A 23,450-nucleotide genomic window follows, 5' to 3' on the forward strand; every position below is an offset into this window, starting at 1 on the left:
ACCGTCATATAGCTGGAATATTGCTGAATGCTGCGTGAAACAACTACCAATCAAAACATGTACATGATTCAATAACGATTCATAATACCAGTGTGTTTAGTGCTGAATGCTCAATGACACTGTGTGGTCTCGGGTTTTGACAACAAACGAACAAAATTCATGAGATTGAGGCTGCTGGTGACCAATTCTATCCTGGCATCCCCATGGGAGAAGTACCTCAAAGAGTCGGAGAAGAGGAGGCTTCTCACGTCAGCCAGAGTGGGTGAGTACAGTTTTAGCAACATTCTGGCAATATCATGACGGGGAATACCAGAAGTTGTCTTCACTCTTCATCCAGGCGGGGAGTTGAACCCAGACTTGCAGCATGACAAGTGAACACTTTAACCACATGGCCAACCCACCGCTCAGACAGAAGCATGTTTATTGAAAAAATAGGATTCAATTGCGTATGTGATTGAATAACAAAGTGATGATTCAGTGTGTACAATACAAATTTAATAATAAACTGCTTGGCTTGAAAACAGAACTGCCAATAATTTGAAACACAAAAACAGAAAAAAATACATATTAAAATATTACAAAGGCCAACAATAACAAATGGTTTATGAATACAATTTTTTTATTACAAACTGTAGAGTCAACAGTAATCTCAGAAACCCACTGTGAAAAGTTCAAAATGAAATCTCACTGATGGAAAGTACAATGTAGCAAAGGTGCTCTCTGGAAGAATGATGGGTTCAATGTGGATGTGTTGTCAACAGTTGTGGTTTGGTTGTGTAACTCCATACTGGCAATATTAGTAATCAAATCTGGACCAGACAATCCAGTGATTGATATCATGGGCATTGATCCAGACAACTGGGATACCATGACATGCATCAACCAAGTCAGCGAGCCTGACCACCAATCCTGTCGGTCGCCTCTTACGCCAATCTGGACCAGACAATTGGGTTACAATGACATGCATCAACCAAGTCAGCGAGTCTGACCACCCGATCCTGTTGGTTGCCTCTTACGCCAATCTGGACCAGACAACTGGGATACAATGACATGCATCAACCAAGTCAGCGAGCCTGACCACCCGATCCTGTTGGTCGCCTCTTAAGCCGAGCATGGGTTGCTGAAGACCTATCCTAACCCGGATCTTCACTGGTCCATACAGTTGTAATGATAACAGTTGTAAACATAGCCAGGTACCCAGGAACCAATGTGACTACTTACCTATCTGGGTGAGGATATCTTACAGTAAATACCTAATCAATAGGTTCTTCAAGAAGCATGTCATACAGAAACAAACACTCTTAGGTGAATTGTCTGTTGTGTTAAATACCATGGACCTGTGAAGATCCAGGTTAGAAAAGGTCTTCAGCAGCCGATGCTTGCTGTAAAAGGTGACTGCTTGTAGTAATAGGCGATTAACAGGATTGGGTGATCAGGCTGCCTCACCGACTTGGTTGATGCATTTCATTGTATCCCAATCACGTGGATCAATGCCCATGATATCTATCACTGGATCGTCTGGTCTGGACTTGATTATTTACAGATCACCGTCCTGTAGCTAGAAAATTGCTGGGTGCGGGGTTACACACTAAAACAAACATTGTTTCTGTGCTTGAGGAATACTGAACTACAGTAGTGATAGAGATTAAGAACCGATTCTGAGATTATCCAATCATGGATTCCCAGACAACCAGGATCTGGTCAAATAGGGTTTCACTGTAGGTGCATCACTTTACTTCCAACCAGTGAAGAACCGGGGTAGAATAGGTCTTCAGCAACCCATGCTTGCCGTAAAAGGTGACCAAGGGGATTGGTGGTCACGCTCGCTGACTTGGTTGATGCATGTCATGGATCCCAAGTGTGTAGATCGATAATCATGACATTATTCACTGGGTTGTCTGGTCCAGACTGGATTATTTACAGACCGCCATCATATAGCTGGAATATTGCTGAGTGCGGCGTTAAACAACAAAGCAACCAACCAACTTTACTTCCAGAACGTAACAAGCACATTATTTCGGTTGTTTACGTGTTGTCATCTCTGTATTACAGCGGCCTGTAAATATTCAAATCTGACCAGACAAACCAGTGATTGATATTATGAGCCACATCCCATGCAGTCGGGGTATGGTGACACACAGTAGACCAAATCATGAAAAATGAACACCAGATCCACTAAATAGTACATCCTCTCGTGGTAGAGCGTCCGCCTTCAGAGCAGAAAGTCTGGGTCCCAGCCGCGTCATACCAAAAGACGTTAAAACTTAATAAAAGATGGTACTTTTTGTCACCCTGCCTGGCGCTCGGCTTAAAGGGACTAAAACAAGGACTAGTTGGCTCGGAGTCGGTATACTGTGTCTGAGTGGGATATTCATGTTAAACTGCGGCATGGTATTTCAGTGTTGCTAGCACTATAACTTGGCATCAGTCCGGACTAGTACAAGCAGCCACACACATGCATGCACGTCGCTATATACCGTATTCGACGTAATAAGCACCCCGCTCTAATAAGCGCCCACGGCGATATTTGCTAATATATTGGCAAGTGAACAATCCCAATTAGCACCCCTTCCGATTGATCAATGTACACAAGACTTATTCGTGTAAAATACGCACTCTTGTGTTATATGCAACCTTAATTATGGGCAATTAAACAGTATATAAACAGTTCAGGACGTCAGCATAAACCACGAAATTAATCTTTCCACTCTGTTTTTCCCCACCAAAATAATATGCTAATAAGAGCCCCCTATTTCTAATTTTGAGAGCGCCCTGGGCGCTTATTACGTCGAATACGGTAAGTGCAATAATCTTGGACGCCACAGTAAACCCCATTTCACCTCACCTCCACTAACTACATGGTCTTTCAACATAAGAGTATAAGATAAATAAAAACACAGAATCCCAAAGGGGGCAATCATTTCGATTTGATGAATTCAACAATGATCATGATGATGGCGCTAATAAACTTAACTATCTTTGCACTGAAGAATTTTTCAAAAGAACTCTTTAAATAGATAGACCACAACAACATATTAATTAAGTATATATGTGACAGAGCAATCTAAAATGACCTATGACCTCATTGTATTTACTGACCAATCATGAACTGACCTACATATTTTATTTGCTTCATTTGCAGATCTGCTGACCTAAAAAAGTTAGAACAAAAATATTAGAATGACAAGGATTTTTTTAAACCACCGATGGAAAAGATTGCTCAGACATTAAAAATGACAATGACATGCCATGGTCAGATTTTAATTCATAATACTGTTTATGTATTTTATCACCTCAAAATTTAGATAATAAAAAATTTCCTGTGCAATGTATTTGAAAAAAACAAAATTGACCAACTGACCAAACTTTCGCTATCAAAATCCGTTAACACCCCTCCGCCTCAAAAATCCAAAACAAAACAAACTTATCAAAAAATTAAATTTGCTTGGAATCCATAAATATAAGTCAAAGTTCTTGTCATTATTTTGTGCCTGTGCCTTTGTGTCAGCTTGGCACTGACAAGTTTAACGCAAATTGCATATGGTTGAAGAATCAACTTTGATCCGCTTTATCAGGATATGTCAATACAAGCCTGTAACGTCTGCCTTACTTGACACTGAGTCGTTGGACAGGCAATAGACCTTCACCTCTTCTGGCAACAGACTTTTCGAATACCAAATATGGTTGAATTTCATAAAAAAATGTCAAAATTATCAATCCAGCTTTAGACATGTCTTGAGATTTTAATTGCTAATTAATGACTTATTTGTCGGACCTGATTTTTTGCAATATTTCAATTTACCAATAAGCTGGAACTGAAAAAAAGTGATAGACATTGTAAACACAGATCCGGGGTAGAATAGGTCTAAGCATCTATACCAAAGATTGCATTGTAATAGAATAAAGAAGTTGTCATCCCCAAAATATCTCATCTTTACTGTAAACTTATGATTTTTCGGATTCTACCGACACAAGTGAAAAGTTCCGATTAGGAAATATTATAGAACTAGTTATATTTGTGTTATTTGTCTAGCCACTCTATCTTTGATGTAAGCCATAAAATAACAAAGTGGCAGTGCAAAATGTGAACTCTGCTTCAAGCATCTTCATCTATCCAGGGTATCATATCATTTCATTTATCACTGTTATTATACTGTGCAGATTCTTACAGTATGCACATTGGTTTTTAGATTCATACCTCGAAACGAAAAAAACCCACATTCAATCCTTTAAACGATGAATGCCTAGGCCTGTGTAATGGCCCCCAAAGTGTACTGCAACAAAACTGAGATACTGCGATGCATATTGCGATATATTGGGTTGGTTGGTTGGTTTGTTGTTTAACGCCACACTCAGCAATATTCCAGCTATATGACGGCGGTCTGTAAATAATCGAGTCTGGACCAGACAATCCAGTGATTAATATCATGAGCATCGATGTACGCATTTGGGATCGATGACATGTATCAACCAAGTCAGCGAGCCTGACCACCCGATCCCGTTAGTCGCCTTTTACGACAAGCATAGTTGCCTTTTACGGCAAGCATGGGTTGCTGAAGACCTATTCTACCCCGGAATCTTCACGGGTCATGATATAGTGGGCGCTATAGTGTTCGACAATGAGGGATACTGATTATACATGTAGATCCCGTAAGGATGTCAAAGTCAGCATGGTTAGTTGCAGCCAATGTGTAGTCATGGATACAGGGGAGAAGAGAAATGTCACTTTAGCATTTCCGCTGTTTTGTCAATCAATTTCGAAGGGAAAAATAGTTTTGGACCATCATCATTGAATTTTACGCCAAATGTTTCGTAACACAACTAATATAAAACAAAAAGGCACTTGGAGTATGTTTAACATAATCACAGCCACCCCCTAAAATGGCTGGAATTCTACCTGCCCTTGATACCTTAAAAACCAGAAAAACAGATCGTGGCTACCGTGCTGGTGTCAATTTGCATCCCTGGGCCCTGTTCCACAAAGCAACCGTAGAGCTAAGAAGATTGTAACTCCCATACTTTAACATAGACTTACGACAGTCGTAGCACTCAGGTGATCGTAACCCCCCATACTTTAACATAGACTTACGACAGCCGTAGCACTAAGGTGATCATAAGTCCTATATTTTAACATACACTTACGACAGTCTCAGCGCTAAGGTTGCTTTGTGGAACGGGCCCTGGATAGGAAATAAGCTGTTAAAATTTGCACAGAATCTGAGTCCAAACATCAACGCCTGAGAACCAAGGTTGTCAACTTACGCTCATAATTGTACTACCTTGACACACAAAGAATGGAAAAAAGTATATGGTAACATTGAGCTAAATCCCTGATAGTTCCTGATGTACTGAGCAGGAGAATTACAACATCGACATAATCAACAGACAGACATAGACCTAAAAAATAAAAATAAAATTTACATATGTCCTGAGCTTCCATTTATCATTTTGGAAATATCTACATGACTGTGATGGCATTTTGATAAAGACAGAGTGATCTTTTCCCCCCAGTGTATAGATCAGACAAATTGGCGAATATGACAAAAGTACTACTTCTTGATGATGTTTGATGTTTCCAACATTCTCAAGGACAAAAGGGTTAACGGACTGACATCAGCCGAATATGCATAACTGTTCTTAATGGGTTTCGGGGGTATGGGTAGCCTTATCGTCTAAGGCGCTACGATTCGCTGTGCAGAGTTGGGTCCCTTGGGCCTGCCAGAAACCTATGATTGTGGGTTTGAATCCCGGTTCGCCTTGATTATGTTTCTAGGTTTGGCAGCACCATATCCGTGCTCGTGGATTTCGTAAACGTCTGAGGCCTGCATCACTTCGAGCTTTCCTCCCACATTAATCTGACACGCCTTGATATAACTGGAATACTGTTAATAGCGGCGTTAAACCCTACTCACTCACTCACTTAATTGGTTTCTAGGATTTATCTAGATCTTTTCAGGGGTTCATATTTGGTACCAAATCTGCAACAAATGACAGTAAAAATTCCCAATTTGAATTAATATTTCCCAATTCCTCAGAATTCACACAAAATAAGAACATTAAAAAAATTCAACGTTTCAACAATATCACAATATTTCCCCAATTCCCCTGCCAAATGAAAGGCACTCAGTTTGGAATCCTTGATAAATCCCTATATTCATCATACATCAAGATGCGTACATAATTGCATAACTGTCCAATCCAAATGGCACTGAACCATTCCTGATGGTATTGTGTTGTTTGTTTCAAAATACTTCACTGACGCCAGCAAATCTGGGGCTAATATTTTCATTCAACAAAGACTAGATTCAACTAATTAACAGCTGCCCTTAAAGCATGTTCATACTTTCTGTTGGGTTCATCAATTCATAACTGGGATATTGTTCATTCAAGATCATAATCCATCTATTTTAATCAATTTAATCTAGGGACCAGCCATTTAATCTATGGGGTGATGAGACCTGGGAGTTTTGTTCTAAGGGGATATTTTTGCGTCTAGAAATAGTTTTTCCGTGAAAGGAGCTGGATCATGTATTTTTCAAGACACCTTTTTTCAACGAACAATGGATCATATTAATTTGAAAAAAAAAAAAAAAGACATAAAAAACAAGCCCTCCCCCGAGAATATCAAATGGACGGTCCCAAATCATGCTTCCAAGACTTATCGTTAATCCAGTTGATGATGGGAGGCTGTTCCTTCCCCGTCACTTTAAAGACTTCTTCCTTCTGATCTTGTACTGACACACCTTGTTCTTCCCTGAAACAAACATGGTGTCCCTCTTGTCAATGAGGAGACACAATGGCATCAAGAGGTGATCAGCCTCAGTGGAATAGCTCATCACCTGGTTGCCAAACCTGTTGAACACCAGGATCTGGTCCTGGTTCGTGTCACAGACATAGAACTTCCCGGCGTTATCACAAGCAGCATAGCCAGGGTACCACTCATCTGTCTCTCTACTGTTGGGGCGGAGTACCAGGAGACGTTTGAAGTTGGAGTCGACAACCACGACCGAACCTGCAGGGATGGAAATAAATTTCTTTTATCAAGTGTGCCACAGGGCACTGCATCTATGTGAGGAGCAATAAAGTTCCTGATACGTGACCTCATTTGCATATTTATCTGATTCATGGGATGGTTTAAAGTAAGGCTGGGACGAGTCCAAATTAACTATCCGGGTACCCAACCCCCTATTACCCAACCCTACCTGGGTACCCGCTGTAGGTCACAAGAGAGGGGTACAAATGTCTGATTAGAAGACGTTTGACCGTACTGTCAAAATATATTTAGATACACGTATACTCCGATCTGGTCATGCATACACTGAAGTTGACTGAAGTTATATCATTATGCAAACATATAAAGTCAGAAGGATTGTGTGTATAGTCAGAAAAATATTTGTCACTTATTGTGTAACCATAGTGTTCTAAATATGTTTTTGCATTAAACAATATAATCACGTGACTAACTTCGGGTCCGGGTAGTCCTGTTGGTCCCTGGGTCCTACTCAGTACCCACCCGACCCGAGTACCTGAGTTACCCATCCCAGCCCTAGTTTAAAGCCAGAGCTCCAGATAAGCTTTTGGTGTTGTGGGTATTTTACCCATGCATTCTAAAATCATTGGGTATCAGTAATTCTATCTGCGTATTCAAATTTCTGTTACCCACTAGTTTTTAAACATGTGGGTATTTAAGTTAAATATTTAAAAACACTATTCATCTAGTCCCTGCAAACTGGTGTCGTGTGGGTTCGAGAGCTTTATAGGACTCAAAAATACCACGATACTTCCACACGAAAGTGTGATGGCAAATGATCATGATGTGACTGTCATCGTGGAGTTTGGCAAGGTTGACGGAATGCCCGTTTATAATTTCAAAATAAGTTGCTGATTTGCTAATTGAATACGCAGGGTTACTTCACAATATTTTGATGATACGCACAAATTTTATTTGTGTAGCGTATCTGTAATGTTCGTTGCGTATTTGATACGCTTGAATTATAGTTTACTGCATATTTCTGCAATTCTGATGCGTATTTCACGCAGATAAGCAGCTCATCTGGAGCTCTGAAAGCACTGTTAACACTTTCAATAATGTGAAAAGAGTTTTGGGCAGATTAAAAAAGTCTGTCAATATTGACATGGAGTTATAAGGTTTCCCTTCAGACAAATAGCCCTTGCCAAAAGTAGTGCATGAGAGTTTGCACATGATGAAATATGAATCATAACCAACAGCTTTCAAAATTGAAATGTGCCATAGGGCTCTCAATTATGTGTTTAGGAGTGCCCTGTGGGATTTAAATGTGCCATAGGGAACTCAAGAGAAGTTCAGGTGTACCCTTTAGAATTTGTCCGCAAATTATCTGTGCACATGGGTTTCACAACGTGGGTTGCAAAATATTTAAGACCTGCATCACTTTGGGCTTTCCACGCACATTAAACAGACACGCCTTGATATAACTGGAATACTGTTAAAAGCGGCAATAAAACAAAACTCACTCACTCACTCATTCATTGGTATGGAAGCAGTGGAATCTTAGAGCCTGACCTGGTTGGCCCCATGAGCTGTAGAGGTACCTCATGCTGAAATCCCGGGCAACAGCAAAGACTGGAGACCGTGCAGGACACTGGAATTCACGGACGTGCTCCCCGCTCACTCTAATGACCCACTGCTTGTTGCCAGAGAGATTGCTTACAAGGAAAGATTCCTCATCATACCAACACAGTGGGTATGATACATTCTCCTCCTCTTGGGCTGTTGAGGGCAACACAACCCTTGCTATTGGGACATACTGCTTTGTCACAACATATAGCACATTCTGGATTACAAATGCTATGACATCCTTGATAGATGAGATTGAAGATGGCGATTTACCATTCTCAGAAAACTCCTTCACAAATGCAGTAGTGCCATCTTTGACCAAGGATTTGACTTTACTATTCCCTTGATCAGTCAGAATAATCCTGTCGTGACCAAAGAACGCTAGACCTAAGATTTCCGTTTCTGAAGAATCTTTCTTCACCGACACCTTCAAGTCCGAAATCCATTGAAGACTAATGCTTGATGAATGGCTGTTCTGTTTGAATGGAACAACAGCAACCGACGCATGCTTCAGCACGTCGCTGTACGTTCGTACCCTTGGCTGTGGAGCAGACAACTGTAGGGCAGTAGATGGGGATGCAGCAGCAGCAGCAGCACCTTCAGGTGGTTTCACAGTTGGAGGATCCAGAATTTTGTACTGCTGTAAAGTCTTCTTAAGCCTTGCAGTTTGGTCCTCAGGACTTGCTGTAACTGTGTGTGACTGCAAAGGTTGAAACAAGAACGATGAACTGACCGATAGGTATTTCTTTGCTGGGGTCATTGAACCGTTCATCACTAATTCAGGAGAATTCCTGGGAATATCTGTTGGAAGACTTGCATATGATGCTGCTGCTGATACTGTATTTGAGAAGGCAACATCTTGTACACAATTACTCATGCCAGGTGGAGGTCTGTTTTCATTAAATCCGTCCTTCACGACAAAGACTGACCTACTCAGAACATCCTGCGCCCTTGGATCCACACTCCAGGAAATCTGCACATCAAGAGGGATGGTTTTGTGCTGAAGTCTCTTGTAGACATCCTGGACCTGCAACATTCCCTGCTTCAGGGTCTCTGTGAGAAGCAGGAGTTCAGCTCCACTGCTCTGAGTCACAATAACATTGGTGGTGTCAACCATCTTCCTGGCCGATCTGCCTGCATTGTCCACCTCCACTTTCAGAGTAGCAACCTCATTCAACACGTCCGTATAAGCCTTGTGTATCTGGGCAACCACCAAGTCTTTCTGCGCAATCACGTTTTGTATGATTTCCTCAGCTTTGATTTCAATCTCATTGACTGCATTCTGTTGTTCCTCTTGAATCTTCCCTTGATCAGTCAGCACCTTCTTCCAAAGTTCACCAAGGTTCTCCAGGAGCTCCTGACTCTCTTGGACTATGTAATGGACAACCTCCTCCGCATCAGCTGAGCCGTCTGCAAGGCTGGACAGGTCATGGTCCCTGTGGACAATGAGAGCACACTGGACACAGATAGGTTTGCTGCAGGACTTGCAATAGATGGAACACTCCTTGTCCCTGTGTTCAACACAGTACAGGTGCTTTCTCTTGATGATCTCATCATCATACTTCCCACTAGCTACATCCTCAAGGGGCACAACTCTGTGGTTCACTGTTGTCCTGGAGGCAAGATGGCCGGCAGAGCAGTTGCTGCAGAGACTGTCACCACAGTCAAGGCACTGATGACTAGCCGTATTGCTGAATCCTCGTAATTTACACACAGAGCAGTTGTCGACTGAAAAAGCGTCAACCAGGCCATTCACATAGAAATTGTCTTGGAGGGAGTCTGGGTTTTTGTCTGCGATTTTGACCGGTCTTTGACATTCTGGACAGAGGATGGAATCAGATTGAGATCGCTCTATGAGCTTTTCAATGCACCCCTTGCAGTAGGTATGGAGACACGGACTTAAGATCTTTGGCGAGTCAAAGATATTCAAACATATCTTGCAGGTTAAGAAATCTTCTCGCAGACTTTGTGAAACTGAGACACATGCCATATTTTGTGTACTGGTTGCTACGTTATCTTCATAGTTTCGGATGGAGGGCACATATCTGAAATTAAAACATACACTTTTACACGACAAATCCTTGTTCATGCCTACTTTTACAGTGAATAAATAATATGTTTTTGTGAGTGAGTGGGTGAGTGAACGAGTTGGATTTACCACCTCTTTGAACAATATTTCAGTCATATCACAGCGTGTCAGCTTTTTGTGGGAACAGTACGACGTGATGCAGGTCTTAGATGTCTCCAACTTTAGTGAAACCCATGAGATGGTGCTGACAAACCTGGAAGCATAAGCAGGCCGATCCAGAATTCAAACCCACAATCACAGTTTTTTTGCCTGCCTAGTGACACAACTTTGCACAGCGAATTGCAACACGTTTGACAGTACAGATTATTTACAGATATGAAAGTAGAACCTCATTCAGTATCAAAGTAGGATGAATGCTGAGTGTTCAGGACAGTCAGGAGTACAAGCCCTATATAACAACACACAGGAAGGTGAGGTGAAATGGGGTTTAACGTCGCGTCCAAGATTATTGCACTTATATAGCGACGTTCATGCACGTGTATATGTGTGTGTGTGGCTGCTTGTACTAGTCCGGACTGATGCCGATTTATAGTGCTAGCACACTGAGATACCATGCCGCAGTTTAACATGAATACCCCACTCAGACACAGTATACTGACTCCGAGCCGACCAGTCCTTGTTTAAGCCTTATTGCCGAGCGCCAGACAGGGTAACAACAAGTACCATCTTTTAACGTCTTTTGGTATGACGCGGCCGGGGATCGAACCCCGGACCTTCCGCTCTCCGGGCGGACGCTCTACCATTAGACCACGGAGGCAGCCACACACAGGAAGGGATTTACCAGCTCAGAGGCTGAAGTTCAGCTGACCCAAGTCTCATTCAAAAGTCAGTAGTCAATATCGGGATAAAATCATTCCCAATTCATGTTCATGTAGTTATTATTACTCTTATGGCTTTATAAACGTGACCTGTATTCCACTGATCACAGGACCAGTAAGAGGTTAAATAGAAAAGATCCTAGAATACTCCCAAACTTGCCACACATGACCAAATCATTGTTCTGATATATATACTCTAAGGCAAAGAAACTGGTCATAAAAAATATTGTTTGTTTGTTGTTTAACACCGCTCTCAGCAATATTAAAGCTATTTGACGGTTGTCCATAAATATTCAAGTCTGCACCAGACAATCCAGTGATTGACAACATGAGGATTGATCTATGTAATTGGGATACGATGACATGCAGGAACCAAGTCAGGGAGTCTGACCACCTGATCCTGTTAGTCCCCTATTGCAACAAGCATGGGTTGCTGAAGATCAATTCTAACCCATACCTTCACGGCTCTAAAAACTATATTGATAACTGAAATTAATACTGATGACATAGACTAACTATGATGTCACAGACTCAAAAAATCTTCAAACAAAAACAGGACTGACTTTTATTTATTCTTTCTTAACTGACACAATGTTAAAATTATGTATATCCATGTGCACCATTCTCGAAACGAAAAGATGGCAGCCAAAATACAATGCACAACCTGCATCCACATGATAAGAGTTTATATACACCCTGCCAATAAATAATTCATAACACACCAAAACTGTCTCCGGATAGTGGATAGAGCATCTGCTCAGAGAGCAGAAGGTGAGTAGTTCCATCCCTCGCCACATCATACCAAAAAATGTTAAAATATGGTACTTGTTGTTACCCTGCCTGGCATTCAAAATTTAGGGGATATAAGGAGTGGTCGGTTCAGAGTCAGTATCGTGTGTCTGAGTGGGGTATTCACGTTCAATTGCTGCACACACCCACACACACATGTACACATTTTGTAACGTAAACCACATTCATATGCACTTGTAATGAATTCTTCACTGATTTGAACTTTCCTCCAAATTGTTACCATGGAAACCAAAAATATATTACATTCATACTTTCCAAATAGCAAGAGGCACAATTCTAAGGATAGTTTGATATCCGTACATAAATGCTTGGCAATTATGTGTCCATGGATATATGGTGTTTTGCAAGATATCTTACAAGACAGTGGATAATGAATGTGCAAAAATGTATTAAGGAAGCAGAGCTACAGATAAGCAGCATATTTGCGTAAACCCAATAACTTTCAATTAACTTGTGTACAGAAACGCATTCATTAAATGAAAAACTCAAATGTATAAAAACAGCACGTATAAATAACCAATGAAGATTTTTCACCTTGCGTACAAAGGAGCTAATTTCCAAACACAAATAATTTACTTTCCAAGTCAAGCCTATATTTTTAGAACAGTTATATACATCTAAAACATGATTTCATTTGTTTGAAATCTTAAAATGTTTACTCTTTTGGGGGAAAACCCAATAGATTAATGAATAGATGAGTGAAAAAGTTTTGGCTACCCTATGAAAAATGTAATAACCCAATCAAAATAGAACCCCTAGAGTAAAAACTCAATTGCTCAAAAAGTTATCTGGAGATCTGAAGGAAGGTGTCATGTGTTGCCTTGGCTCCTTCAGGCTGGTGATTAAACCTGTCTTATAGTCCTGCCACACATTCACAGTTCAATTCAAACATGATGGAGGATGTTTCCCTCTGACATTGAAACAAACACCATTGCCTGAGGCCTGATACAAATTTTATCAAAATATTTGTGTCGGCTTTGTGAAGAGTGCAGTGAACAATTTAATACCCATCACAGGGATATATCTACAACTACTCAGAGGCCGTTTTTCGGACCAAAGTCTGCAGCAAATGTCTGACGAGTGTAAAATTAAAAATATTCCCAATTCATGTTAATATATTCATAACTAATGAGATGGCTTAGTCAATATGACTTTTATTTCACTGATAACAGGACCAATAAAGAATATGAGCCTTGAATGTTTATTTTTACATAATTGTAGACAATTGTATAGATCTACATTATACAATGTTGTTTTTAAATGCCTCTGAAATTTAGAAAATAACTTTTAAAATAAATAGAATCTAGTTTAGAAAAAAAATAACAATATGTTCCGAATTTGCCACGTAATTCGGAATCCCAGATAAGTCTCTGCTTCACAACAAACATGTGTCAGAGGTCATGTGACATCACACAATCGCAAGAGGTGTCAATAAGTGGTGAATGGCAAATATCCCCATTTGGGGGAAACGTTTAAAGGGAGGTAACTCGTGACTGTGAGTTAGGGTGATGGCCGGTAAAGCGGTTGTTACAATCGGTTTTCAGCAAATAGGACATACAAAAGACGACTTCCTATTAAAACCCATACTACTGTATACACTCTGTACTTTTCCAGACAATTGCATTCATATGTACTCTCAATATTACTCGACGTATCGAACTTGCAATAACGAAAGTAGGGTGGTGGTAAGGACAGAGTACGGTCGTACCTTGGTCCTTGGACGTGTACGTGGTGTCATATCCATATAATATGACATGACGCGATGTGACAAACTGAAATTGTCACACTCATAGTCTGTATGTCTTTAGCATGCACGAGTACGTTCAAATTAACCAAGTAAGGCCCAGTCAGACGGTTTAGATGATTTACCTTATAAACGCACAGAGAGGCACTTGTGGTTGTTGTGCTTTGTCACGTGACAATGTCTCTTCCTGTTTTGATTGCGCAATCTCGCTCATATAACACTGCCACACAAGACTTTCAACACAGGGAGAAGACAAGAAAACCACAGAACATCGTATATAGTAATCCAATATATCGGGTAATAATTTTTTGTTTTTGTTGATATCACAAATTCGCGATTTTATTATCATGAAACAATTATTGGTACTATTAAATATTATTTGATATCACAATTTCGATCTGCCGTCGCAGCGAGTACATTTCGAATTGTAATTTCTAAAAAGATTTTAGTGATTTAAAAATCGAATTTTCTTAAATTACATCCGATTTCAAATTATCTAATAATCCTATTTCTAGTATGAATACATGTATTTATTGATAAATCAAACTTTGTGATATCGATAATAAATTATTTATTGCACTAGAAAGGGAATATATTGTGTAAAACGGCGCTTTCAATAAGACAAAAGAAATATAACAAAATGATATGTGAACATGCTAATAGTTAACCATTCATGCACGGGGATAATGCAATGTGCGTCATGCTCGGTTTACTTTTATTTGTGAGTGAGTGAGTGAGTTTTAATTAACGCCGCTTTAAAAGTATCTCAGTTTTATCACGGCGTGTCAGCTTAAAGTGGGAGGAAAACCCGAAGTGATGCAGGTGTCAGACGTTAGCTTTACCACTTTGGTGAAACCCACACGGGAAAAGTGCTGACAAACCTAGAAACGTTGTCGGGCAAAAGTAAATATGGGCAAAAGAAAGTATACCGTGTTTGCTGTTTATGTAAATGAAAATTGAACAATCTTGTTAAATTTAATTATTTCTATTTAACCATCACTCATTCCAGCAACAGTTTGTAAAAAGTAATCTGTCGGTAGGTAGTTTTGTGTAAAGATATATTGGTTCAATCATTTTGTTTGTTTGTCTGTTGTTTAACGCCGCACTCAGCAATATTCCAGCTATACGACGGCGTCTGTAAATAATCGAGTCTGGACCAGACAATCCAGTGATTGACATCATAAGCATCGAATCATGCAATTGGGATACGATGAGATGCATCAACCAAGTCAGCGAGCCTGACCACCAGATCCTGTTAGTCGCCCCTTACGACAAGCATAGTCGCCTTTCACGGCAAGCATGGGTTGCTGCAGACCAATTCTACCCCGGATCTTCACTGGTCTGGTTCAATGAAAACTGGGGTAAGAATTTTAATGAATCGCAACCAAGGGACCTACGATGTTTGAAATATTGTAAATTTGTGAAAGCAAATGTATTGATTTCAAAGATAAGCTCTTATTAAGATACCCATCAGAAGTTGTGTATTACACTTATTCTTTTAAAGTTTTTCAAAGTTTTTAATTAAATTATATGTTTTAAAATAAAACCACGTACAGCAGAAGTATTCTTTGAGTGCTGACTAAGCACTATCACAGTTCATGTTTTGGTTATAATATCGCTTATTTAAGATATTTTTAACTCAAAATCAAAGATATGATGAAATCAATTGAGAGGTGCTTGCCGTAAAAGCCCACTAACGGGATCGGGGGGTCAGGCTCGCTGACTTTGTTGATGCATGTCATCGTATCCCAGTTGCGTGGATCGATGCTCATGACACGAATCACTGGATTGTCTTGCGCAGGCTCGATTATTTACAGACCGCCGTCATATAAACTAGTGTCCAAAAGAAGCGATACCACCAGTTTGCAACGACATAAAAGAAAAACGAAACAATGCAGAAGTTTAGGATTGGTGTTATGCTTTTGAGAAATCCTTTCACAACATCTGTACAAAAATTTCATTTCAATAAAATCTGTACAACCAATATGACAAGCCTTTAAAGATGGGTGGGGTCGAAAAATGAACATTTCGTTAGAGCACTGATCACAGAAACAACGGGAAATGTCACACCACACGTCTCAATGTCAAGTCAGTAGCGGGTATTTCCACCGTGAGCATCAATACATGCCAGAACACGCCTACGGACTGATGACGTCAAACGTCTGATGACGTTGGGAGTGATGCGTTGCCATTCCTCGAGGAGACATCGTTCCAAGTCCTGGACGTTGACTGGAGGCACACGGCGAAGCGGATTTGCCGATCGAGGTGGTCCCATAAGTGCTCGATGGGATTCATGTCCGGTGAACATGCAGGCCATGGCAAAACCTGTACGTTGGCATTGGCAAGGAAGTTCTGTGTCAATCTTGCTGTGTGTGGCCTTGCATTGTCATGTTGGAAAAGGAGTCCACGAGGCTGTTGCTGAATAGAGGGCACCACAACAGGCCGTAGGATGTCATCAAGATAACGCTGTGCATTCAGGTTTCCACGAATTACGACAAGCATCGTTTTGACGTCACCACATATGCCACCCCAAACCATTAACCCTCCACCTCCAAACGGCCGGACCTGTTGGATACAGTTAGGCGCCAAACGTTCACCAAATCGTCGGTATACAAGCTGCCGTCCATCGTTTCTGAAGATGAGGAATCTGCTCTCATCAGAGAACATAACACGTGCCCAGTCCCGCCGTTGCCAACGTCGAACTCGCCTGGCCCACCAGGTCTGTTGTTCCGGTGTCGAGGCGTCAGGAGCGGTCCGCGGTAGGGATGACGTGGCCGGATACCATACTGCCGTAGTCTCCTGTAGACGGTCTGTCGACTGATCCTGTGTCCCAGTACTGTAGCCGCCGTGGACGTCGCTGTTACGGTGCGGTCCTCAGGTGTAATACCCGGATGTAACGATCTTCACGGGGCGTGGTTACTCGTGGTCTTCCACTCCAGGGTACCGTTTCACAAAGCAGTCGTAAATTTACACGCTCGTAGATTTTACGCCATATTTGCGCAATGTTTACGCCATAGTCTAAGACTGTTTCACAAAGCTACACTAAAACTGGCGTAACCTCGGCCAACTTACACGCACGTAAAAAATACGATTGGAGCTCTTTCCCTCTGTGAGGTAGGAAAATCCGCACTAGTGTTGTCTACCGTGGCAGGTGCTCTGAGCAGACGACGAAGCGCAGTAAAATGGAGGACATTTGCGACAAGAAATCGAGGAAGAGAAACTTTTCGGCCACAGAAGTCGAAATTCTTACAGAAGAAGTTGGCAGCAATTCAGATGTGTTGTTTTCATCTTTTTCTTCTTGCATCACAAACAATCGGAAGAAGAAGATATGGGAGGATATTCTGACAAAGTGAGTGCATTTCACGGCATTGAACCCACATCTGTCATACGAAGGATGTGTTTTATTTGGAAGTGATAGACCTATGCCATTTAGAGTTATCGCGCTTTTTGTTATGCGGAAGTAAACAAATAGCGATAAAAGGTGACTGTAGATCTACTTGAACTTGCAAGAGGCCTATATTTCTTTGATAGTGCAAAATTTGAAAAGGTGGGAATTATTGTTATTGCTAGGGATACAGATCTGAAATATTGTGCATAAGTGCATATACATGTATGCACACATATAAGAGGTCGCGGAAGTATCACTATTTTCACATTATAAAACAAATTGTATATAGACTAAACGTAAATTTCCTAAATGTCCGGCTCAGTGATTAGGAACAAAAAACGCCAGAATCACTTATTTTTAAATCTTCATATTTAATGGTAGACAACAACAAGGCAATTGTCAAACATGGGTGACATCGAGCAAAACATATTATAATTTTGAAATAATTTTTGTTTACAGGATCAACGCCAATAATACAGAGGTAAGGACTGTGCCTCAGCTGAAAAAGAAATGGCAGGACCTCAGGGCTGCAGCCAAGAAGAAGGAGGTGACAAGGAGGAAGGAGAGTGTGAGAACTGGTGGAGGTGGCCCTCCTACACAAGTCACTACTGTTGAACAGAAGGTATGAAACACAACAGGAAGAATATGTCAGATCATATGTAATAGTCTAATTGCCCAAATGCATGACATCTGGATTATGCATGAACATATGGATTGGGCCAGAAATTGTGATATGATACCTAGACAAACAAATGTTACCTCTCTTAGTTATTTGTGTTATATATAATGATATAACAGACTTATAAAAAGCTTAAATTTACTTTATTTCTACTGGCATAGGAGAAATATTTATGCAAAATACTGATACCATTTAGTTATTTACTTGTTTCATATTTCATGAAGTAACTGTGTTCTTTATTTCTTTAATTATAGATTGTGAGTTTGATTCCTCCTTGCCAGATTGAAGGAATTGCTGGAGGATTTGATTCGGGAGGTAAATATTTCCATGCCATTCCTCTTAACAGTGCTGATTTAAGAATAGTGACTGTGGTTCACAAACCATATAAATGGTTTTTTTCATTATCTTCATGGCATAGTCAACTCATTGATATGCTCCCAGATAAGCAAATATTTACATAAGTCATCATTCGTGTGTTGAACCATTTATATTTCAAGTTGATGGGTCTTTTCTGGACTATGCTTTGGAGGCTGATCCTGATATGAGCACAGCAGCAATGGCTACATCTTCATTAACCGGTGACTTTAATGGTAGGCATTAATTAAAAATAATACACAAATATAATTTTTTTTGGAATGTTTGTGACCTTATGTATTAAATAATTTGAGATAAAGCATTATGATAACTATTGCAAACATAAAAAAAAAAATCATTATTAGACCAGTTGATGTTTTAGTTATTTGGTCCTATCAAAATAGATACTCAACTCAGATATTCATAGTAACATTGATTTTCTGAAAGATATATACAGATCAAACAAATTTAAAACAAAACTCTTTTGTTTGATGATATGCTAAATACTGACATGGACAGGTCATAAAACTTGTGTACATGTGACAGCTTCAAATTGCTTTATTTTTTTTGGTGGGAGATACAAATGTTATCCACACAAATTGAGTTACTTTTGATGATGAACTGCTTTATTTGTCTTTCTTTCATAGACACAGTCACCTGCAACACAACAGAATCAATGTGTATCACTCCAGCAGGGACAGGAACTGCAATTATGATGGAAGGTATTGATCTTCTACCAATAAATTACATCATATTATGATATAATACATATATAGTTATTAATAACTTGGCATCAACAGTCATTGTAATCCAATATCAGAGACATTTGTCATTTTTGAACAATGTACTGCACAAAATATATTATAAATTGCTCAAACATTTTATTTTCAGACATCACAGCTAGAAAGGCACAAGGTGAACAAGGTAAAGATTTATGCAACATTAAGTCACACATTTTTATCAGTTATCAATATGTGAACAGAACAAAGTTAAAATTACCACTTATTAAATTATAAGAGCAATCAACGACTTCTGCAACATGTCAGAAGCTCGAATCTGGTAACATTGTGTTCAGTATAGAAAGATCAGGTAATACTTATCCATGTAACACAATACATTTCTGATAATGATGCCTTGGGTCAAGTTGGGGCTTGTAGATTCAAAGGTGTTAGGCACTTGGCACTGTTAGTCACATTGAAATTGATTAATGATTTTCTTTATAATGAATGTAGGAATTTATCCAGGATTCCAAATTAAGTGCCCTTAGCAGTCAAATTGAATGCAATATTAATGTAAAAACAGACATTAAAATATCTTCCTCTTCATCGGTCCTGTTATCAGGGTTAAGTCAAGTTATGTGTTTGTTAACATGCATGGAGGATTTGTTTTATTGATATAAAATATTGTAATTTTACATTTGCTGCATAATTGTGGCTGAATATCAAGCTGTGATGAGTTTTACATAAACCCCTAAAATACACAAGACTGCAATATTGATTTAGACAATGTTTTATTACAGGACCAGATCCAGTTGCTGACGCAATAAAGCAATTAGTAGCTGTACAGAGCCAGATTCTCTTGGCTGAGAATAGAAGAGTAGAGATTGAGGAGGAGAAGCTAAAGCTGCTCAGGGAATTTGTACATGTTTCTCCCCTTAATGGCCAAAATGTATCCCCCATAATAAAATTCTTTTGATTATGACAAAAGCTGTGTATTTTATATTTTTGTATAATATGAAATTATCTTAAGTTGTGACTGTCTAGTAATACAGAGTAGAAAGTCACTTACATCTCATGATTTATATTCTTGTGCTTATTATAAATGATGAAAACAATAGCATAAGGCTGTAATTTAAGTGAACTTATGCACAATTAATTGATGTCTTGCTGACAGTCCATCACAACCAGAGCTTGTTGTTGGGAAGTCAGCTGCACATGGAAACTCTGTGGCAGTTCCCTCTCCTCTGAGTAGCTCAATACCCTGGGGAAGTGGTATTCTTTCATTGATGCACATGTTATGCAACAAGAAACAAGCCCGGACAACACACAAACTCCTTTCTGGGGTGAATTGTAATACACCAGTTGTCTTGTGAAGGCATCTGGAAATGTGATGAAACACATTTTCTGTATTATAAGTTTTTTCCCCAACTTCTTCACAGACCCATGTTAGACAGGCTATCAGTTTGTTCAAAATTAAGTTGATAATGTTTTTTAACAATTCTTTCGGAATACAACAACAACTTAAAAAAGCTCAATTTGAGATAAGAAGTAACTCCATTTTTTTTCAAGTTTTCAACAATGATACCATGAATAAATACTATTACATGTTTTCCTCTTGTAACTGTACCTTCAATATTTAACTATTTCACTTACAATAATTTCTTGGTTACATTACCAACTTACTGTTGCCACTTAAAACCGTACCTAAATCTTGACTTGCACAAGCCAAATGCTCTCTCAATTGTGTTCCGTGTCTTGATATGGCATCTATTGTATTTCTCCTGTCCTTCCGAGCTGGGACTGAGCAACAGGGTCAGCAGCCATGGTCTGCAGGCATATCTGTAACATAAGTAATAAGGATAACACTTTATCAAGACAGGTCATCAAAATATTATCAATATTTTACTTAGTGCAGTTTTGTCAGATTTGTTTATCACACATTGTAAAATTCAACTGTATTTACCAAATGTAAATGAAGTTCAGGTATATATGTTGTAGTTTTATTTCCCCAGAGTCTCCAAGTAGCCATCCATCAATATTCTTCTTTTCAAAGTACTGACCAAGGGCAGAGTTATTCCACGTATAACTGTCATGGACAGAGCCAGGCCACTTGAAGACACAGTTTGTAAATCTGAGAGAAAAATATAACAATTTATATCCATATAAATCCAAGAGAAATCCAGTATTTAAAATGCACATGCATAATTTTATAAAGCTCATTTACGTATTTAGTTATTTAATGTATATATATAGAGATCTACATCTGCCTACAAATAAACACTATTAATTCACATTTTAATTATGGAACAGTTATACTACATGGAAACAATGGAAATTTGAAAACATTATCACAATGGATTCATTTTTACTGGTATGCATCATGACTTATCTCGCCCAAAACGTTACCTAGGGGGCGCAGCATGCGTCAATGTCAAGGCCATCTATTTCATGTTGTAATGTTTACATTTTGTCGTGCCTTGTTCAAGAGGAATAGGAATAATTGCTTCATGCTAAAAGACAAATCTACCATGTGTGTATGTATCTCACCTCATGTTGGCATCACATACTGCCTGTATGTTCAGTGCATGGTAACCCTTCCAACAAACGTAGGCTACTTCGTCACGTTTCGGCGCCATTATGGGTACGAGTGTGCAATCAATTGCACCGAGTACTTTAGGGAATCCAGCTATGTCGGAGAATGATTCTTTGGTACTCTTCTGAGTGGAAGGCATCGTGGGAAATACAAAATCACCCATGGTTGCACATAATGCGTCTGTTGTTGCGTGGATTGCTCTGCAGACGGAGGATTTACTCACACGGTGGATATCGGCAATCTCACTGTAAAACCCACCCTTGGAGAAGTATCTCAGAGCAATTAAAACATTAAGGTAAGGTGGTATTGCATGGGAACGCTGAGTTTGATGTTCAAGTCTGTCACTCACTTTACCAATGATAGAAAATATCATGTGTCGTGATAGGCGGTACCTCTCGATGATGTCATGATCATCCAAATCGTCGAGGGGGTTCGACCTGTCGCGGAAAACACGTTCTCGCTTACATACTTTTTTGGCAATCTCGACTGTGGTTGGATTGATCGCCATCTTTATCGCTTGCGTAAATATTTACACCACCCCAAGACCACACGTAGAGTTTACGCCAATTTTACACGGACGTAATATTAGTCTAGCTTTGTGAAACGCCCCTAGTTCAGTATTTCCGAGTTACGCCAGTTTTACACGCACGTAAGACTTACGACTGCTATGTGAAACGGTACCCTGGGCCTGTCTGACGTCTGGCCTGTCTGACGTAACCGTTGCATCAACCTGGTGATAGTGATGCGTGCGCAGCCCAACCTTCTGGCGACGTCGACGTGTTGGACCATTCCAACGGCTCTCTCTTTCTCGATGGCTGTCAAACGTGGCATATCTTGTGTTCTTTTTGTTGCTGTGATATCAACGTGTCTGATCAGCCGTTTTATACAGTTTTTATGCACGTGCAGAACATGCTAGAGAGGGAAATGTCACTTTCACGAAATTTACGTTTTTTCCCGGAAGTGATCACGTGTTCCCGGTATTTTTTATCGACTATGCTGTGTTTGGGATGTGCAATACGAATTGGCATGTTGTCATACTAGACAATTCACTTAGTAAAAAACAATTTTGAAGATAAGTTGGTATCGTTTCTTTTGTACACTAGTTTAGCTGGAATATTGCTGAGTGCGGCGTTAAACAACAAACCAACCAACCAACCAACCAAATTTGATTGCATAGTTTCTCGGGCTTTTTTCTCATGGAGCCTTAATTGTACTCGAAGTGATTGAGTGAGTTTATAGCTGCTTTGAAAAGCATTTCAACTCTATTACGTCGACGGCGAGTCAGCTTAATGTGGGAGGAAAGCCCAAAATGTTATACCCACGTGCTTGGTGCCAACTTAGACAGCCAGTATTTTGAACTTAAACATGACAAACGTTGCCCTTATTGTGACTGAATTAATGTGAACAATATTTGAATTTTTTGAAAATATTATTAAAGGACAAGGAACATGTTAAACAGACTTTCTTTATTAAAAACGAAAATGAAAAAAAAACCCACAAACATGAAACATACAAAAGAGGTATACAATCACCAATCAAGTGGAGAGTCATAAAAAAAATAAAAAATGAAGACGTATATTGTGAAACTATTAGAAACTTAAAAATGTGTTTCACACTAGTTAAATTACACATACAGATACGAGGACACACTTGAATTTAG

The 23,450-nt window shown here is 39.7% G+C and overlaps 3 protein-coding genes across 5 annotated transcripts; 1 reads left to right on the forward strand and 2 right to left on the reverse strand.

Moving 5' to 3' along the window:
- Positions 1-807: 807 nt before the first annotated feature.
- LOC139441898 (E3 ubiquitin-protein ligase TRIM33-like) lies at positions 808-14,215 on the reverse strand. 3 transcript variants are annotated; one of them, XM_071222646.1, is made up of 4 exons: positions 14,183-14,215; positions 8,543-10,641; positions 6,840-7,012; positions 808-3,152 (listed from the first exon to the last, which is right to left on the reverse strand). In XM_071222646.1, the coding sequence occupies exons 2-4, from the start codon at positions 10,584-10,586 to the stop codon at positions 3,075-3,077; spliced, it is 2,295 nt and encodes a 764-aa protein (XP_071078747.1). In that variant the 5' UTR covers positions 10,587-10,641; positions 14,183-14,215; the 3' UTR covers positions 808-3,074. The 3 variants fall into 3 exon arrangements, with proteins under 3 accessions (XP_071078747.1, XP_071078746.1, XP_071078748.1); XM_071222645.1 differs by lacking the exon at positions 808-3,152 and having other exon boundaries at positions 3,958-7,012; XM_071222647.1 differs by lacking the exon at positions 808-3,152 and having other exon boundaries at positions 6,939-7,012; positions 8,498-10,641.
- Positions 14,216-17,239: 3,024 nt separating this feature from the next.
- On the forward strand, positions 17,240-20,173 carry LOC139441906 (nuclear apoptosis-inducing factor 1-like). Its single transcript, XM_071222657.1, has 7 exons — positions 17,240-17,406; positions 17,905-18,067; positions 18,379-18,439; positions 18,622-18,714; positions 19,126-19,200; positions 19,370-19,402; positions 19,998-20,173. Exons 1-7 carry the CDS (start codon positions 17,240-17,242, stop codon positions 20,171-20,173), a joined length of 768 nt encoding a protein of 255 aa, XP_071078758.1.
- A 156-nt stretch (positions 20,174-20,329) lies between these two features.
- Positions 20,330-21,929, reverse strand: LOC139441908 (putative nuclease HARBI1). The gene is made up of 4 exons (XM_071222658.1): positions 21,745-21,929; positions 21,207-21,328; positions 20,902-21,037; positions 20,330-20,576 (listed from the first exon to the last, which is right to left on the reverse strand). The coding sequence occupies exons 1-4, from the start codon at positions 21,927-21,929 to the stop codon at positions 20,330-20,332; spliced, it is 690 nt and encodes a 229-aa protein (XP_071078759.1).
- Between the last annotated feature and the right edge of the window lie 1,521 nt (positions 21,930-23,450).

The sequence above is a fragment of the Haliotis cracherodii genome, unplaced genomic scaffold (genome assembly GCF_022045235.1).
Source record: "Haliotis cracherodii isolate W230 unplaced genomic scaffold, xgHalCrac1.p SCAF_48, whole genome shotgun sequence".
Classification (NCBI taxonomy): Eukaryota; Metazoa; Mollusca; class Gastropoda; order Lepetellida; family Haliotidae; genus Haliotis; species Haliotis cracherodii.

Bases quoted from the DNA above. Each gene is read 5' to 3' on its own strand.
- LOC139441898 (XM_071222645.1), bottom strand. From the start codon at position 10,586: ATGGCATGTGTCTCAGTTTCACAAAGTCTGCGAGAAGATTTCTTAACC. The intron at 7,013-8,542 runs GTCAGGCTCTAA...CCATCCCTGCAG, and splicing joins CAGCTCATGGGGCCAACCAG to GTTCGGTCGTGGTTGTCGAC.
- LOC139441906 (XM_071222657.1), top strand. From the start codon at position 17,240: ATGGAGGACATTTGCGACAAGAAATCGAGGAAGAGAAACTTTTCGGCC. The intron at 18,068-18,378 runs GTATGAAACACA...CTTTAATTATAG, and splicing joins TCACTACTGTTGAACAGAAG to ATTGTGAGTTTGATTCCTCC. The intron at 18,715-19,125 runs GTAGGCATTAAT...TTTCTTTCATAG, and splicing joins ATTAACCGGTGACTTTAATG to ACACAGTCACCTGCAACACA.
- LOC139441908 (XM_071222658.1), bottom strand. From the start codon at position 21,929: ATGCCTTCCACTCAGAAGAGTACCAAAGAATCATTCTCCGACATAGCT. The intron at 21,329-21,744 runs GTGAGATACATA...TTTTTCTCTCAG, and splicing joins GTATGTGATGCCAACATGAG to ATTTACAAACTGTGTCTTCA. The intron at 21,038-21,206 runs GGGAAATAAAAC...ACTTATGTTACA, and splicing joins ATGGCTACTTGGAGACTCTG to GATATGCCTGCAGACCATGG.